The 19,897-nt window shown below is 37.8% G+C and overlaps 2 protein-coding genes across 6 annotated transcripts in view; one reads left to right on the forward strand and one right to left on the reverse strand.

Annotated features, from left to right (window-relative positions):
• Positions 1 to 9,871, forward strand: part of NLRC4 (NLR family CARD domain containing 4) — a 37,272-nt gene extending 27,401 nt beyond the window's left edge. For both annotated transcript variants that reach the window (XM_053201035.1, XM_027033509.2), the window contains one exon: positions 8,741 to 9,871. In XM_053201035.1, coding sequence (XP_053057010.1) covers positions 8,741 to 9,030 — 290 coding nt within the window. In that variant the 3' untranslated portion in view covers positions 9,031 to 9,871. The remainder of the gene's footprint in view (positions 1 to 8,740) is intronic.
• The window catches only part of SLC30A6 (solute carrier family 30 member 6), a 44,593-nt gene continuing 34,555 nt past the window's right edge, over positions 9,860 to 19,897 (reverse strand). For 3 of the 4 annotated variants that reach the window (XM_015064212.3, XM_053201036.1, XM_027033506.2), the window contains 2 exons: positions 19,187 to 19,255; positions 11,744 to 13,294 (listed from right to left, as the gene is read on the reverse strand). In XM_015064212.3, coding sequence (XP_014919698.1) covers positions 12,791 to 13,294; positions 19,187 to 19,255 — 573 coding nt within the window. In that variant the 3' untranslated portion in view covers positions 11,744 to 12,790. Of the gene's footprint in view, positions 13,295 to 19,186; positions 19,256 to 19,897 lie in introns of all 4 variants that reach the window. The other variant, XM_015064211.3, reaches the window with a different exon arrangement.

Raw genomic sequence — 19,897 nt, forward strand, 5'->3', positions numbered from 1 at the left:
ACCCTTTCCACTTGATAGATGGATGGCCTGTAGCAACTAAAAGTCTCTGAGCCTCGGTCTGCTCATCTGTCAAGCGAGAGTCACTGTAATACCAACCATATTAGCAGTTACTGGGCCAGTCAGTTATAAAACTAATGTATATAAAGTAAGAAGTTCAACATTGACCCATTGTCTATGTTCAATAAACGGTACCGTGATCATTTTCCTCGGTGGACTTCAAGATACTAGGCTTATCTTCCTTTTTTAAAAAAAGCTTCCTCAGCCTGAAAAACAAATAAAATTTATCAAAATAAACCCTGTTTGCTTCATGTATAAGACCATTCACAATGGAACCTCAACTTATCTTCCTCTTCACCTTCATCTTCTGCCATGCCTCCCTACTTACATGAGGTTCCATCCTCACGGACTTCTGTTGTTCCCCAAAAGTGCCTTTGTACACGCACTTTCTCCAGAACATCCTTTCCCTTCTCTAACAGTCCCTGTAAGACATAACTGAAATATCTCCTCCTTGGTCACATACTCTTCCTATGCTCTCTCTTCTGCCATATGTAACTTGGATGTCTGCTTTAAGCCTCTTGTCCAGAGTCTTTTAAACTGTTTTTGATTATGACCCACAGTTAAAAAATACATTTTATCTTATGATCTAACATACACATACATACACATTAAAAAAGTTTCACAGAAAGTGATTATCTTATGCCATGTGTGACACAAGCTGTTATTTTCTATTCTTTCTGTTCTGTTTCACTTAAAATGGATGCTGATTGCAACCCATTAAATTTATTTCACACTCCTCTAAAGGAGGGGACACCCTGAAGCTTACAAAAAACACTGCCCTAATACATATCCTGCCCAGGATGTCAGCCTAGATCCAGGGCTTCTGTTTCCATGTCACTTTGGCTGTCTCTACTCCCATGTGTGTCTGGATCTGTGTCACCTAGCCTTCTGCAGAGGTTCCTTTCCCTCTTTTCCAAGAGACTTGGACAAGGAGAACAGTCACTTGTCATTTTCTATAAGAAGGGCCCAGGATAATTACAGATATAGCAAATATACTGAGCGCTTGTGGGTAATTGTGATAGTTCTTAGCAGCAGATTATGTTAAATGTAATATTGGTGCTTCCATACTCTCAGAGATATTTAACCAATTCTGTCAATTCAGGTTCCAAGTGCCACTCAATTGCCTTGCCCGCTCCCATCTCCATCTCTCATAGTCCCCTATGAAGCTGCCATAGTCCCCAGTATTATCAGTCAATTTAGGCATTAACATTTAATGATGGGTATGTGTGACCGATGCAATAGTGAAATGAAGAAAGTGCAATGAGAGAGAGAGTCTCTAACTGAAGAAAGACGATCTAATGAGATGGAGGGAGAAAATGAGATGTGGATGTGAAATTAGATACAGTAGTTGGAATGTACTTTCCTGGAAAAATTCTAAGCCTGGGTTGTCCCTATATTTCAACTTTTTCTGTACACATACTCAGGATATTGGGGAATATCACACAATTTGGCAGATAGGTATGCTACAATTTCATCAAAAACATTTAGAAGTGAATGGCAAGAAAACACCACCAAAACTTGTGGCATGCAGCAAAAGCAGGGTTTGAATAAAATTCTCATAACCTTAACTCTTTATATGAGAGAAGACCAAAATTAGTAAGTTTCTAATTTAAGAAGCCAGAAAAACATCAGAGTAAACCCAAAATCATAAATATAAGTCAATGAAACAAAATAAAAATACACTAAGCAAGATTAATAAAGCTTGAAGTTGGTTCTTTAATAAGAGTAACAAAATAAATAAAAGTCAAGCAAGACTGGGACACCCGCTGGCTCAGTCAGTAGAGCAGGAGACTCTTTTTTTTTGTTTTCAATGTTTATTTATTTTTGAGAGAGAGAGAGAGAGAGAGAGAGAGAGCGTGAGTGGGGGAGGGGCAGAGAGAGAGGGAGACACAGGATCTGAAGCATGCTCCAGTCTCTGAGCTGTGAGCACAGAGCCCGACGTGGGGCTCAAACCCACCAACCGTGAGATCATAACCTGAGCCGAAGTCAGACACTTAACCAACTGAGCCACCCAGGTGCCCCAGAGCAGGAGACTCTTGACCTTGGGGTTGTGAGGTCAAGCCCCATATAGAGCTTACTTAAAAAAAAAAAAGTCAAGCAAGACTGATAAAGAGAATATTGAGTGACATAAATAATTTCATTAGTTAAAATAGAGACAGGCACATGTAGTAGTAGCTTTATTCATTATCACCAAAAACTGGAAGCAACTGAGATGTCCTTCAATGGTGAATAAACAAACTGTGGTCCAGCCATACAATAGTGTATTATTCAGTGGTAAGAAGATACGAGCAAGAAGCCATGAAAAGCCACAGAAGAAACTTAAATACATAGGGCTAATACATAGAGAAACGAGTCTGAAGAGGCTACATAACATATGAAACCAACTGCATGACATTTTGGACAAGCACAGCAAAAAGTTCAGTGACTGTGGGTGTTCATCCAAAGAAAATGAAAAGACTGATTTGTAAAGATATATACACCTCTGTGTTTATTGTAGCATTATTTATAATAGCCAAGATATGGAAGACACCTAAAAGTCCACTGAAAGGTGAATAGGTAAAGATGTGGTATGTATAGACAGTGGAATATTACCCAGACATAAAAAAGAATGAAATCTTATCATTCACAACAATATGGATGGACCTAGAGGGTATTATGCTAACTGAAATAAGTCAGAGAAAGGCAAATACCCTATGATCTAAAATCTAACAAATAAAACAAATAAACAAACAACAATAGAAACAGTCATAGATACAGAGAACTGGTGGTTACCAGAGGGAGAAGGGTGGCAGGATGGGTGAAATAGGTGAAGGGGACTTAGAAGTACAAACTTCCAGTTATACAATGCAAATTCTGAATTCAGAATGTTAATAATTTATTTAAAAGAATTATGGAGAAGAAAAGCTTCAAAATTAGAGCATGCTGCCTGTCAAGAATTTGCATTGTATAACTCAAAGTCGTGGGGATGAAAAGTATAACCTAGGGAGCACAGGGAATATAGTCAATAATAACTGACCAATGGGAACCACTTTTATCATGATGAGCATTGCATAATGTATGTAATTGTCAAATCACTGTGTTGTACACCTGAAACTAACATAATATTATATGTCAGCTATACTTCAAGTTTAAAAGAAAGTTCAGGGGTTTCTAGGAGCTCAGATGAAAGGGAAGAAGAACCAGAAAATCACTTAGGGGGCCCCTGGCTGGCTTAGTCAGAAGAACATGTGACTCTTGATCTCAGGGCCATGAGTTCGAGCCCCACGCTGGGTATAGAGATTACTAAAAAAAAAAACAAAAAACAAAAATCAACTTAAAAACAATCACTTAGTAGGTCTGAGAAACCTGATGATGGAATGAGGAATCCAAAACACTCTAACTGTATTACAAAGTGTGAATCAACCTCACTAGGGGATAAAGGACAAAGATGCTGCCATAAATAACTTAGGAAATGAGTGGTCTGTAAAACTAAAGGCAAAATAAACTGCACATAAGCACTGTACTCTAACTTATAAAGTTATATTCAGTTGGAGTATAGATTATTTTGATACTGCTATATACATTTACACTGGAATAATTAAGTAAATGGATGGCAGATGGTGGGACCCAGGGTTTTCATTGCTGTGGTAGGAATCTACAGCAAGAGAAGAAGGCTAGTATAATCCATGTGGGTATGGATTAGAATTGGAGACATCAGTATGGACTCATTTCATGTTTACATTAATATATATGGTTACATCTAGAAAAAATATATATAGCATACTGTGAAATAATAGAAAATAAATATTGGTCTCTGCCCCCAGTTCCTGGTACAATGCCTGAAACCTCTGTAACTTCCTAAGTGATAACACTCTGGGTGGGCTCCTGGATGGCTCCAGGATGGGTCACCAGAAAGACCAAGCCATGATTAGAAGCTTGCAATTTTCATGTCCACCCGTCATCCTCCAAAGAATAGAGAGGGGCTAGAAACCGAGTTAACAATTTATCATGCCTGTAGATAGTGACTTTCTCAGTGATAGTTAGCAAAGGGAGAAGGGTAGCTTTACAGATGATAAACTGAACATAAAGTCCCAACAGTACAGGATTAAGGGAGTTTCCAGGTTGGCAAACAAAGCCACACTGGGAGGGTGATGCACCTCAGACTCCATGGGGACAGAGTTCTTGTGCTCAGGATCCTCCCAGACCTTGCCCTATGTATCTCTTCATCTGGCTGTTCATCTGTATCTTTTGCATATTATTTAATAAACTGGTAAATATAAGTGTTTCCTGGAGTTCTAGTGTTTCCTGTAACACTAAATTAACCAAACATGAGGAGGAGCATATGGGAACCTCCAATTTGTAGCTTAAGCAGACAGAAGCTGTGGATAACCTGGGGACCTACTACTTGTGATTGGCATCTGAAGTGGGATGGAAGCAGTCTTGTGGGACTGAGCCCTTAACCTGTGGGACCTGACACTCCTTCCAGGTAGACAGTGCTAGAATTGAGTTAACTTGTAGGACACCCACCTGGTGTTGCACAGAATTTCCTGGTGGGGGGAAAAGCCTCCACACATTTGACGACCAGAAATGTCTGAAGTATTCTGTATGCACAGTAAAGGAGACACACAGGAAGGAAACTGGAGGTAGAATGAATTGAGTTTTTGTTACACATATACATACACATATTCTTTGCTCTGTCAGCTGACAGGGCCTAGAAGCAATGATACCTCAGAAGCCATAAGCACTCCTTGTACCCAGATCTTGAAATCTAATACCATTCTCTAATAAAAGGAACCAGGGCACTTTGACAAAATGGCTGATTCTAGGACTAGGGCAGGAAATGTATAAGCCTAGAGCATCCTGTAGTGTGAGAAAAGTATGGAAGTGCTCAAAACATAGAAACAAAAAACAAACAACAAAAACCACCCACAGTAACAGGAGGAAGTCAAAGTGACACAGAAACCAACTAAAAAATAAAATAAAGAATTGGATGATATCCCAAAGCATAAAATATCCATGAGTCCATAGTGACATAAATAAATTACTGAATAAATAAATAAATGGGGGAGGAGATAAATCTCTCATGCAGAACTGCAAGTAATTATGTAGATAACTTTGCCCACAAGAAAGTGGAGTATAACTCCCACTGCTTAAGTGCAGACTGCACATAGGGACTTCCTCAGTGATAGTATACAACGGGGAGAAGAAGAGTAGCTTTACAGAGGATAAACTGACCACCACCTTACCCAGATGATCAAGGTGAATCTTAGCAGTGACAAATCATGCTGACAGCATGCACCCTGGACATGCTATAATAAAAATGGTACTCTATGCTTCTGTGATCTTCCTCCCCAAATGCATAACCCCAATCCAATCATGAGAAAAACATCAGACAACTCCTACAAAATACCAAAAGTCCTCAAAACTGTCAAGGTAATAAAAAACGAGGGTCTGAGAAATTGTCACAAGAAGTTCTATGAAGAACCTAAGGAGACATGATGATTAAAGGTAATGAGAAATCCTGGATGGGATCTTGGAACAGAAAAAGACACTGGTAAAAACTAAAGAAATCTCAATACACTATCGACATAAGTATCAATACTGGCTTATTGATTATAACAGATATGCTAAGATAATAGAAAATTTAAAAAATAGGAGAAGCTGAGTGTGGAGTGTATGGGAATTCTGTGTACGGCTTGCAATTTTCCTATAAATCTAAAACTGTTCTAAAAAAGTAAAGTTTGTTTAAAAAATCAAAGGGATTGGGGCACCTGGGTGGCTCAGTTGGTTGAGTGTCTGACTTTACCTCAGGTCATGATCTCATAGTTTGTGAGTTTGTGAGACAGGCTGCTGTCAGCCTGTCAGTGCAGAGCTCACTTCAGATCCTCTGTCCTCCTCTCTCTGCCCCTCCCCTGCTTGTGTTATACACATACACACACACACAAAGGCAAAAAAGGAGTCATAATTATAGATAACTCAGAGATTTAAAAGATATGGAAACCCATCAACTATGACACAAACAAATTTGAAAGCTTAGACAAGGAAGACATGTTTTAGAAAAATATAATTTACCAAACTGTTTCAAGAATCAGGAGAAAATCTAAATAATCCATAGATATAATATAAATGGAAGATATAATTAAACTTTTTTCGATAAAGAGAAAAACTAACCTGAGAGGCATTTTTTGGCTAGTTTCACTATTAGAGAATCCTCAAAGTAGTAACTGTTACAGGAAAGATCAACTGGCAGAAGCTAAAATCAGTGGGCAAAACTTTGAGGAGAAAAAGGTTATTAGTATCTCACCTATGATATTTATCAATTAAAAAGGGGAAAATTACAAAGTTACAATAGAAAGCCTGGCACACCCCACTTTAAACAAGAGATAGATTGAAAGACATCCCATGGTCCTGGAGTAGAAGACATTATACTGCCAAGATGGCAATACTCCCCAAATTGATATACAGGTTCAGTGTGATCCCTATCAAAATCTCGGCTGGCTTCTTTCCCAGAAAGTGACAAATTAATCTTAAAATTCATATGAATACTCAAGGAACCCAGAATAGCCAAAACAATCTTGAAAAGTAGAACAAAACTCAAATACATACTATTCCCAATTTTAAAACTTACTACAAAGCTACAGTAATTAAGACTGTGTGGTACTGGAATAAGGATAGATATATCCACTGAAAAACCACAGGCAAGAGAATGATTTTGGACCCCTACCTCATACCATACAAAAAAATTAACTCAAAATGCATCAAAGATCTAAAGGTAAGAGCTGAAACTATAAAAAATTCTGAAGAAAATCTAGGAGTAAATTGTCATGACTTCAGGTTAGGCAAAGTCTTTAGATAGGACATCCAAACACAAGTAAGAAAAAAATAAATAAACTGGACTTCATCAAGAGCACAAACTATTGTGCTTTAAAAGGCATCATCTAGAAAGTGAAAAAAGAACCCACAGAATGGCAGAAAAACTTTGCAAATCATTATTTTCTATATTATTGTGTAAAATATATAAAGAATTCTTACAACTCATTGATAAAAAGACAACTCAATTTTTAAAATGTTTGTTTGTTTGTTTGTTTAGAGAGACAGAGCACAAGCAGGGGAGGGGCAAAGAGGGAGAGAGAGAATCCCAAGCAGGCTCTGTGCCATCAGGGCAGAGTCTGATGTGGGGCCTGAATGCACAAACCATGAGATCATGACCTGAGCCAAAATCAAGAGTCAGATGCTTAACTGACTGAGCCACCCAGGAGCCCCAAGTAACTCAATTTTTAAAACAGGCAAAAGATCTGAATAGACGTTTCTCCAAAGAAGATATATAAACCGTCAATGAGCCAGAAAGGATGCTCAAAATCATCAGCCATCATGGAAATGCAAATCAAAGCCATGATGAAATCCTTCTTCCCATCCACTTAGGAAAACATTCTGGCTTTAAATTACTCTGTTAAGTTCCTGTGAGTTGGTAAGATCTGTTCTCCTGCTAGTAGAGAAGGAGAAAAGCTACTCTTTAGGGAAGGAGCCTTATACAGAGACACAACAAGTGGCAACCAGTATTTTGGCTGAGTGCATGCTATGCTGGGAAGCACATGAAAAAAGGGGAGGAGCCTGAGTGGATATGAATATGAAGTTCAAGACAGCAGGGAGAAAGCTGCTTATAAGGATTAAAGAAGGGCTCCTAGGGGAAGGAGGAAGAGAGGAGAAAGTGAGGCCCTACATATGAGTTAGGCTGGGCATAGGCTTAAGCTGGTATAACAAGAGACCCACCTACACCATGGCTTACAGAACACAGAATTTTATTTCCCTCTTCTGTTAATAGTCCCAAAGCGAGAAGTCTAGGCAGGTGGGTGTTGTTTTGTGCAATCTTTCAGACCCAGAAACCTACTTTTTTTGACTCCTCTACTCCTTAGAGTTTGACTTTGACTTCATGGCTAGGATGTCCACCTTCTCTTTGTAGGAGTGCCCTATTCTGTAAGGAATGGAAGAAGTTCCTGAAGAGCCTAGGGTGCATTAAAAAAAAAAAGGCAATCCCAAAGATCCAAATCTTGAGATACTGAAAGGGTCTCACTTAATCTTACGATTAGGAACATTCCATACCCAAAGAAACAACAGTTAGTATTTGCTTCTCAAGAAGAGGAAATGACTTAAGATTGAAGTCTGACTCTAGTTTTGAAACCAGTGACAAATATTTAATAGCATCTCTCATACCTCATTTTTTTTTTTTTTAATTTGAGAGAAAGAGAGAGAACACAAGTGTGGGAGAGGGGCAGAGGGAGGGAAAGAGAGAATCTTAAAAGCAGGCTCCATGCTCAGGGTGGAGCCCAATGCAGGGCTTAATCCCATGACCCTGGGATCACGACTTGAGCTGAAGTCAAGAGTCGGATGCTTAACTGACTGAACCACCCAGGTGACCCTCACACTTTAATTTTAAAGCAATTTTCCATTTCCTGGAAGAATCAGGAAAAGTAAAAAAATATGTAATTCATTTATATTGGTTTGCTATATTGCTACTAATTACTATCTATCAGATTCCCTTACACTTTAGGACAAATATAACTTGTAAACATAATGGAACAGATTCATAATCACTGCCCTATCTATAGAGAATTCTAATTTCTTTCTGAAGCAAAGGACTGGTTCAAACAGCCATTTCTCTTAAAAAATTATTTCACTTCTAACATACTTCTATTTTTTCACCCAGGTGCATTCTTTGAAAAGAAACCTCTGAAAAACTTCCAGCAGCTGGATTTGGCAGGAAATTGTGTGAGCAGTGATGGATGGCTTGGCTTCATGAACGTATTTCAGAATCTTAAGCAATTAGTTTTTTTTGACTTCAGTACTACAAGATTTTTACCTGATGCAGCATTAGTCAGAAAACTTGGTCATGTGTTATCTAAGTTAACTTTTTTGCAAGAAGGTAGGCTTGTTGGGTGGCAGTTTGATGATGATGATATTAGTGTTATTAAAGGTGCTTTTAAACTAGTAACTTAAATAAAAGTCACCTTAAGCCCATGAATGCTCTGGGGACCCCATTACTTTCAGCCTGGTGACCTAAAAATCTTTGCTCATCCAGTGCAAGAGTCTGAATGTATATGACAACCCATTATATAGCCTAAAAATTATTCTTCTTGGGGGGCCTAGGTGGCTTAGTCGGTTAAGTGTCTGACTCTTGATTTTGGCTCAGGTCATGATTTCATGGTTCGTGAAAACAAGCCCTGCATTGGCCTCAGTGCTGAATGTGCAGCCTGCTTGGGATTCTCTCCCTCTCTCTCTGCCCCTCCCTGCTACCACTTTCTCTCTTTCTCAAAATAAACATTAAAACAAAAATTATCCTTCTCAACAGTGTCTGCCTAACTTGCTCTTTCCAAACTTTGTCTTCCTCTCCTGGTATCAGGATGATGTGTGACATCATGACCTCTGTAGCTGGCCTCGTCCATGGAAATTTGCTTCCTTAGTTTCATTATTCAAAAAAAAAAAAAAAAGAAAAGAAAAGAAAAAAAAAGCAAGAGGATAAAAGGAGAATGCCAAGAAAATGAGGCAAAGAAGAGGAGCAAGTGGGGGGCAGTTGGACAACATGAGCTATTCTGTGTCTCATCACAAGTAGGATTACCATGTAGTTGAAGTGATATCGTTTATCCTTGTATTCCCATTGGTCTTGGGAATAGGTCACAAAAATTGATATACTGTATGCATATTTACTTAGTACAGTGCCTGGCACATACTGGATACGCGACAAGTATTTGCTGAACTAAATTAAATTACCAATAAATTGCTATTGAATAAAAAACAAGCCAAAATTATTTAAGATCAGAGAGAAAACTCTATGTACGTTCTTTATTCAAACAGTGTGATTCAAACAATTTGGGATGTAAAAAGCATTTTCTCATATAAGCAGATTAGACTCCCAAAGAGATCAGCAGTCTTTAGTCAAGCAAAAAACTGGCAGTTCACAAGCAGCTTAATCAGAGGCTTGATATTCAGGACCTCCCCATTTGCTTATACATGTATGTATTTCCAACTGTTATCTTTATAGAGTAAGGAAGAAAGAAAAATGTACCCCATTCTTTTGTACCCGAGGAAGCTAAAGGTACCCTGTCCTAAACTTTTCACCAATACCACCCAAAATAATCCTTCCCCACAAAGAAAGAAGTCCAAGAAAAATCTGTTTAATCTTAACAGATTTAAGTCCAGTGTGAAATAAACAAAAACCTAAATGGTGTTTAACCTGCAGTTCACCTTCTATACTCATGGCACCTCAAATTAATGGCTTGGGTGTTGGTGTAGGTAACACTTGGCCTGTATGCTGAGGTAGTCACTGGAAGGAAATTTAGAGCTGACAGTTTACAGATTAACTAATCCATTCCCATCCCAACTTTATAGATGATAAAGCAGAGAGAAGTTAAATGACTTGCCCACGGTAACAAAATACTTACATAATGGCAGCGTCATGATCAGAATCCAAATCTCCTGACTTCTAGTCCAGTGTTTTTCCATTACAGTATGGCGTTTTCTGAGACGGGGTTAATTACACTCCATAGAACTTGCTCTTAATCACAAACAATGGGCCAAATATTCAATTCAAACTTCCTTGTTTGGCTTCAAGTGACTCTGTGGCAAGATTTACCAGCAAGGCTATTGCCCATAGTCCTAGGTTGGCCAAGTTTCTTGTTTTCATGTCCAGAATCTGGCCAGAGCTTGGCAAATAAGACTTCTTTATATAATCATGAATGGACCAATGTCACCTATAGCAGTTGGCATCAGTGAATTTCAGGAAGTAGAGCCAATTCCTCCAAAACCCACAGCAAACTTCTTAAACAGTGGAGGTGGGTATCAAAGCACCTTTGGTGGGACAACTACACAGGTGTTGCCTCTGAATGGGTGATGAGGAAACAGGCATTTAACTTCATGCAGAATTGTGTTCTGTACACTTTAAAAATCCCATGAGAATGGAGAAGACATGCGGCGGTGGCGGGGAGGGGGGCAGCACATACCTCTTAATCATCACTCAGTACGTGGCAGTTCTTCAGATTTCATGCGTGACCCACTTAGATGAGGTCAATGGAGGAAAAATCACCCTGTAATAGTAGACCAATAATAGGTATACTAATAGTTGGAGAACATAAGACAAAGGACAAGGAACAGATTGCCTTATTACATTTACAAAATTTCATTTTTCCCAGAAGTCAAGGCAGTGTGGGCTCTATTTCTTCAGCAGGTCAAATGCCTGAACAGGGTTGCGGATATTAAAGACAATGACAAACTCCTCACCAAGCAAAAGTTGGGACATGGCCACTTATTACAGGATGACTATAACTCTGCTTGACAAAGATGGCTTCTTGGATGTTATTCCACTGTGAAATCAGATTTGGAAGTGCTGCTCATATTTAAAAGAGGATGAGCTGATTGAAGCAACTTGCAAATTCTACAAAAACAAAAATCTTCTCTACATAGCTGGCTGATGGCTGGAAAAATCATAAATCTCCAGGAGTACTAGATTCCAGAAAAGTCGAAGCCACTCTCAAAATACCTTTTTAAAACTCTAATTACAAAACTCATGATTAAATTTAAAAATTACCTCAGGTAATTTGTGACTGCTGCTTGTGATACTTTTTATAAGTAATACTGACCATGTTGGCAAGTCCTTAACATCCGCATTTGGAAAATAATCAAAAAACAAGATAATCCACACGATTCTCACACTTCATCACAGTTAACAATTTATGATTTTGACACAGCAAAACAAAATAAGTTGGAAATTGCCTGTTACAGATATAACAATACTGTACTCTATAACGTAGGATCTATTATGTTTTGGTAAAATTATATAATGTTAACTCAAATTGTTTATGCAACTTTGAAAAGATATCAAATCCCACATTATGCATGGAATTCTATATATTTTGGTAATATATCTGATATATTTTGTTAATAAAGTGAGAGAGTAAAGTCAACCAATGGAAAGGTGACAAAAAAGATAAATTCCATCATTATGTCAGTACTTTGGGGGTTTTTGTTTCATTATATCAATTTGATTATATGTTATATAGAAAACTGGATTCCTTCACTGCATGTTACCAAAGGATTTGGTATTCATTTAACCAAAATAAAACACTTTGAGAACCACAGACTATTTATAAGTGTACTGAAATATTTTAATGAAAAAACTAAAAAATTTTTGATAATTAAAAATTTCAAATTATGCTAGACAGAATATGCTTTAAAATTTTTGATAAAAACTTTTTCTTTCTTTTGCAAGACATAAATCAAGAGGACCTCAAAAAAAATGTAGCAATTAAGTTTGGAAAACTATAAAAGAGACTTTTACTTTCAGAATGGATGTTTTTTTCCATTCTTAAAATGTATGTCATTATTCAAGAAGCATGTTTATAAATTTCATTGAAGAAAATATTATACTTTTAGTAATGTGACAGATTTGCTCCATCAAGTGGTTCTCTTATAATGTCTATCACACTGCAATCAACTACAAAAGCTAATAACAAAATTTAAATTCAGAGAAACACGCTTTCTAAAGGAAGCCTAAATTTCAAACCCTATAACATTTAGAAGGTTCTCACAGCCCCAAATACATTTACAAAAAGGTACTTTCATCAGTTTCATGTAATGTGAACAAACCTACTATTCTCTATCATTTAGAGTAAACGATTGAACAGTCGGTGCACAACTGGATTAGTAAATAAAATGGAATCAAGGAGTCAATGTTCCTCATAAAAATAAGTTAGATTGCAGTACATCATGGTCTTGGTTGTCCAGTTCTATTGTTAGCTCCGTATCTACTTGGCATATTTGTAAAACCAGTCCTGAATCCTTGGGTTACTCCAATTCCTGGAACTCCAAGTCCTTGATTAAGCAAGCTACTACTGTAAGGTGTGTGTCCATGATTAAGACCCAAACCAGAAGGTCTTGTTTGGGTGTTGAGCAGAATGACTGGGCTCACGTTTTTTCCAGGGGTGTTAAATGAAAATTCTGGAGGTGGACTACTAGGTTTAGCTGGAGTCGACGTAACAGGGTTTGAATCATCACTACCCTTTAAAGGAGGCATTGGAATTATGTGATGATCTGAAAAGTTTAGGACATTGGCTGCAACAGGCCCAGACAGTAAGGCAGGTCTAATCCAATCATCCTTGAAAATTTGAACGGTCAAAGTAGACACTAGAGTGTACAGCCTGTTGGTCACATGAGCAAGAACCATTTGTTCATTTGCATCCCGTCGAATTCTTACATGCACTGATCCGGCCTAAAAGGGGAAACATCATAAGAAAGAGATACTTAAAATTATACCATTGAAAATTCCCCTAGAAATAAATATTTTATTTATGATTTGGCTGTAACTGTACTTGGTGTTTTCTTTTAAACAAGAGAAAGTATCATGTCTTGATATTCCTTGAAGACTACTCAGCAGTGACTGTCAATGTGAAGAGTTGATAAAATTATGTGACTAAATAAAATGTGTCTTTTTAAAATATATGAAAAAAATATATATGTGGGAGGAAGACAGGCATGTTATAGCCTAATGCAGAATATAACGTATATAGAAAATTCAATGGAAGAGCAGAAAAGAGAGCTGCTAATTCAAATTAAGGAAGATTTGTAAAGAAGATGGCATGTGATCCAGGGTTGATGGTGAAATGTAATTTTCAAAAGTGGAGACAGATATTCTAAGCTGAGAGAACAGCAATTAAAATGCATGGCATGTTCGGACAGAATAAGCAGTATTACTAATATATAAAGAAGTACAAATATTTCAGGGGGCAGAAAAATAATGAAAGAGAGAAAAGAAAAGAAAGAAGGATGGAAAAAAGAAAGAAAAACGGGTAGTAAGGTTAAAAGAAAGGCTAGCAGAGAACTCTAAAAATCATGATATGGAGTTTAATAGTAGCAATCAATCAGAAATACAGTTCAGAAAAAGTATAGGTATGAATGACTGGTAATTAGGTAAAAAATGACTGCAACACTCTAGGTTAGAAATGAAGAGGGCACAACAGGACAAATATAATGGGATCAGAAAGGGACAGATGGATTCATGAGTTTCCCTGGGTTAGATGTGGGGGAACTTGATACCCAATTGGATGTAGTGGATGAGGGAGATGGACTGACTCATCAAAGATGATCTCAGGGTTTCCAGCCTGGGTTACTATGAGGATAGAGAACCCCAGGCTTTACAATGATGGCTAGAAGTCTGTTTACTGAAAAGATATTTATCATACATTATGTTTTTAAATGATTCTATTTCGTTTAAAACATACACAGAGAGAAAAATAGCCAAGAGTGACAACACTTATCTCTAGATAGTATAATTATTAAAGGTTTTTTGTTCGCTTCTCTTTGACTTAGTTACAATTTTTCTAAGAATCAGGTACCATTTGCATAATGAAACTTAAGTAAAAATAAATAGTAAGTAAAATGAAACAAAATGTCCAGCAGACTCAATGCTGATTTCTAGATAAACTCAGATTTTCAAGATAAAAAACTATAACGAAGAATAAGTTTCACATAAATTAGTCAAATACAAGTAGTTGTTTTATTTACAATGTGTCTGAATCTATGACTTTAACAGTAGTGACTGTCAATCATAAGATGGAGAAAATATCTAATGCTTGAATTTGATTTCTAGTTTATTATGAAAGACAAGGCATGTTTAGAAATGCAGTCACCTTTGATTTTTTCCTTTTCTTGGCCACTACCATCTCACAGTTATCACTAGACAAAACTATAAAAGACACTGTAACCTCTTCCAGTCTGCTACAGAAATTAAAGCAATTAAAATAAATGAAAACCATTTCTGAGCAGGAGCTTGAACAGAATCTGCTGTGACTATGGTGTTTGCATTAATTTATGGCTTTTGTGACAACTACTCTTGGAGCTCAAAAGCTTGTTTTATTTTTCCTTAGTCTTAATTAGGTACTACCTGGGGGTAGTGGTTAGATGGCCATGTTCTGAACAGCTGGGTGACCTAATTCTTTGTGTGGATAAGCCACCCACCTAAATAAACACTTACCTTCTATGTTATTAAGATCGGTAAAATTAAAAGAATGATTAAAGACAAACTGTGTTCCTAAAGGAATGTAAATTGGTATAGCCATTTTTGGAAAGTAATTGGCTGCAATCAAAAGCCATGAAAATGTGGATATCCTTTTTTTAAAAAAAATTTTATTTTTAACTAATCTCTACACCCAATGTGGGGCTCGAACTCACAACCCCAAGTTCAAGAGTCACATGCAATACTGACTGAGCCAGCTAGGCACCCCAGTGTGAATATCCTTTGACTCACAAAACCACTTCTAAAAATTAATCTTAAGGAATAATCACAAGTATGTGCAAAGATGATTCCACAAAAATGTTCATCCTAGCTCTGTTTATAAGGGAAAAATGGAATGCCATTAAGGGAGTGATTAAGTAAATGATGGCATATTAAAATAATGTAAAACTGCAGCCATTAAAAATTATGTTGGGATTCTTCAAAGACAGCAGTAATGGTGGCACTTTTTGGAAATTCCCCCAAATATGCCCAGAAAAACCGAAATTAAGACATCAACCCCAAAAACCTATGGACAACATCTATTAAGAAACTAGATAACATGGTTTTCCCAAGAAATCCTAATCACCCTAATCCTAAGGTGTGAGACCTGCAAGGTATCAGCACCTGTGAAGGAGGAAGCAACAGGATATCTGATGGACCTAAAAACCTCAAAGCAGCTAACCTGTACTCAATGGAAATCTAGGGCAGCAAATTTGAGAAAGGCAGCTGGGAAACTGGGAGGGGATTTGCACATTTCAATAGTGGGTGAGTACACTGAGTTGGCCGTAAGATCTGAAGAGCTGGAGCAGCCTAAGCCCTGTGAGCTCTCCAAAGTAAGCAAGCAAGCTCCCTGCCAGTAGAAAGCCCCACATTAAGAAAAAACAACTGGGAACAGAATCCAAATTGAGCAACACAGCAGAAACAAGAGATAACAAAGAGCAGATACAAATGGCAGGTAAAGACCCAGGAGAAAGAAAAAACTTTCACTTCACACACTCAATCAGAAGAGGGAGCTTTAGAACCATAAATTCAAACACACTACCCTAACCACTCCTTATTTTAAAATTCAGGAAAACAATTTTGCATAAAAAGGAGAAACAGAAAAGGACTGATTCCAAATCGCACACAAAGCTATTGTAAGAAAAAAACAGATTACAAAGGATTGCCCAAAAGAGTCACCTATAAAACACATGAGAACTATGACCTACTTTTTCAAAAGAAGCTGAAAGACATGAAACACATAAAACAGTATCACTCAGCATTCAAAAACCTCAAAAATGAGGGGCCCTAGGTGGCTCAGTTGGTTAAACGTCCAACTTCAGCTCAGGTCATGATCTCACAGCTCCTGAGTTCAAGCCCCATGTTGAGCTCTGTGCTGACAGCTCAGAGCCTGAAGCCTACTTCGGGTTCTGTGTCTTCTCTCTCTGCCCCTCCCCTGCTCGCACTATCTCTCTCTCTCTCTCAAAACTAAACATTAAAAAAAAAAATACCTCAAAAATGAGACAACAACAAGAAAAATAATCACTTGAGAAATGAAGACCAGACTAGGGGCGCCTGGGTGGGTCAGTCCATTGAGCATCCTGCTCTTGATTTTGGCAAAGGTCATGATCTCATGGTTTGTGAGTTCGAGCCCCACATCGGGCACTGCACTGACTGTGTGGAGCCTGCTTGGGATTCTCTCTCCCTCTCTCTCTCTGCCCCTCGCTCACTTGCTCTCTCTCAAAATAAAAAAACTTAAAAAAAAAAAGGAAAAAGAAATGAAGACTAGACTAGAACAAATACAAAAGGAAATAAATATACAGGTCTACTGTGAGAGAATAAAAGGCGATGATAAGGCTAGTTTTAAAAATCAAAGGAACTGAAGATATAATAAGGAACTGAAAGAAAATAAATATAAAAGACACAATGTGCTTACAATAGTAGATCCCAAAGAAGATACTAAAAGCAAGAGAACAAAATAAATATTAATAATTACAATTAAAGAAAACTTTCCTGAAAGATAAAACAAATTTTTTGCAGTAACATTACTGCAAGGCTATAATGCAAACCTGGAGTAACTGACCCAAAATGACCAACACCAAGACATAGTCCAGTGAACTTACTTACTGGACTTAAAAAAAAAAAAAGTCTTGGAGTATCTAGGCAAAGATCAAGTCACACTCAAGAGAAAAAAAATTAGGGCCCCTGGATGGCTCAGTCAGTTAAGCGTCCGACTTCGGCTTGGGTCACGATCTTGCAGTCTGTGAGTTCAAGCTCCACGTTAGGCTCTGTACTGACAGCTCAGAGCCTGGAGCCTGCTTCAGATTCTGTGTCTCCTTCTCTCTCTGACCCTTCCCCGCTTGCACTCTGTCTCTCTCTCTCCCTCTCAGAAACAAATAAGCATTCAAAAATTTTAAAAAAGAGAGAAAAAAATATTTGACCAAAAAAGTAATTATTTGGTGGCATAGAAAACTGTAAACGATATATTAAGTGAAAAGAGCAAAATACAAACTGCATGGTTTCATTTTTTTTTAATGTTAATTTATTTTTGAGAGAGAGAGAGATAGAGCATGAGCAGGGGAGGGGCAGAGAGAGAGAGACACAGAATCCAAAGCAGGCTCCAGGCTCCGAGCTGTCAGCACAGAGCCCAACGCAGGGCTGGAACCCACAAACTGGGGGATTATGACCTGAGCTAAAGTTGGCGCTCAACCGATTGAGCCACCCAGTGGCCCCACATAGTTTCGTTTTCTAAGGAGAGAAAATAGGTAAGTATAAATAAGAAAACATCCTGGCAGCCATCTCTATATGATGGGATTATGGTGATTAAATTTTTTTCCAGAGTACTTTTCTGTATTTTCCTCATCATTCCTGACACAGGAATGGAACCATGCCATAACTGTCTCTCTGGTAATAGGTCCAGACTGGATTCACAACAATTAATAAAAGGAAAACCTTATTAAAATGGGAGATGGGAGGCCAAAAGGGAGGGTCTCTCAACCCCTACTACCCCGAGTCAATTGTAGACTCAACAGGAAGAGAGGTAAAGTCCATTCTACTTTAGCTACTTCTTTATAACATCAACAGGAGGAAAGAGGTTTTCTTCCTCCTTCTCTGACAAAAGCCCAGCCAATGAGAGACTAATACAACTCAGGCAGTGAAAGCCACTACACTTGAACTCCTGGTTTACTTCACTGGATTTTTCATCTGTAACAGTCCTTTCAACTTCCCCCTTTCCTCTATAGCAGACTGTTCCTCTGCTTTGTTCTTCAGACTTGCCTATTGTTTTGTTGTAGCTTGCTTATCGCGAATTGCAATTCTCTGCTATTCCAAAATAAACTCATTTTTGCTAGTAAAATAACTGGTCTTATTTTTAAGGTTAATATCAAAAACATGGGGGGGAGCCTGGGTGGCTCAGTTGGTTAAGCGTCTTGACTTTGGCTCAGGTCATGATCTCATGGTTTGTGAGTGCATGTCCCACATGGGGGTCTGTGCTGACACCTCAGAGCCTGGAGCCTGCTTTGGATTTCTGTGTCTCCCTCTCTGTGCCCCCACCTCCACGCATGCACGCTCTCCCTGTCTCTCAAAAATAAACATAAAAAAAAAAAAAAAAACCTTTAAAAAAAAAGACCATTAACAGTAGTTTGAAAAAAAAATATAAGAAAAATATCCCTCAACTAATATCAATTAGGTTACTGAATCCATCTACATTTTAGACTCTATTAAACAGAAATGGTAATCAAAGGCTCTATAAAAATTTAAAGAAGTTGGGGCTCTTGGGTGGCTTAGTTGGTTAAGCATCTGACTTCAGCTCAGGTCATGATCTCGCAGTTTGGGAGTTCAGGCCCCACATCGGGCTCTGTGCTGACAGCTTGGATTCTGGAGCCTGCTTCAGATTCTGTGTCTCCCTCTCTCTCTGCTCCTCCCCCTCTCATGCTCTGTCTGTCTCTCTCTCTCTCTCAAAAAATAAACATTAAAACATTTTTTTTAATTTGAAGAAGTACTTTCTTTAGTTTTAAAAATTATAAACTATGTTTCACTTATTTATTTAATTTTTTATTGTTTAATCTACATCCAAGTTAGTTAATATAAACTATGTTTTAAATTACAACTATATTAATATGGAAAACATACCAGTGAGCCAAAACCTAGGGTCCAAAAATGCTCATTTCGAACTTCTAAAACTCCATCCAAGGTAGATACCTAATCAAAAACAAAGAAACTGGGCTGTTTATATTTGACATATCCAACACAGTTCAGTCACAATATGGACTTGACCTAAGCCTAGAAATGACCTGGCCAAATCCTGCATGAAGACACTCATTAGCCAAGAGAAGTCCTAGACCACTCAAGGTATCATTTTACTTGTTCAGTAGTGAGCCAAGGCCTTGTGTTCCGTTTCTCGTCTGGCCCAATCCTTTTAGAATCAGGTGTTTACCACCTACCCTCACCACCACCTTGTTCGACAGCGGATGGTTCTTTTCATTTTGTGAGTATGTCACATATTTATATCCAGCACTGGTGGTATTAGATTTTTTCCCCCTTTTGGGGACTCTTCTCTATCATTTCTTTCTTTTAGCAAATTTCTGCACAACACAGGATGTTACGTGAATGTGGACCAAGAGGAAATTCCAAGACCAGATATATAGTGTATGTCCCATTGGTATAACACAGGCTGAGACAAACAGCCAGCTATATTGATAAATAGTGGCCTTTGTGATACCAACAATCAATAGTTTGAAATATTCTCAAAATCCAAATAATTACATTATCTTATTCCTTCAATTAGTAAGCTGGTGGGTATTTATACAATACAAAATCTAAACTCACAAATCAATGTTAAGT

The sequence above is a fragment of the Acinonyx jubatus genome, chromosome A3 (genome assembly GCF_027475565.1).
Source record: "Acinonyx jubatus isolate Ajub_Pintada_27869175 chromosome A3, VMU_Ajub_asm_v1.0, whole genome shotgun sequence".
Taxonomy (NCBI): Eukaryota; Metazoa; Chordata; class Mammalia; order Carnivora; family Felidae; genus Acinonyx; species Acinonyx jubatus.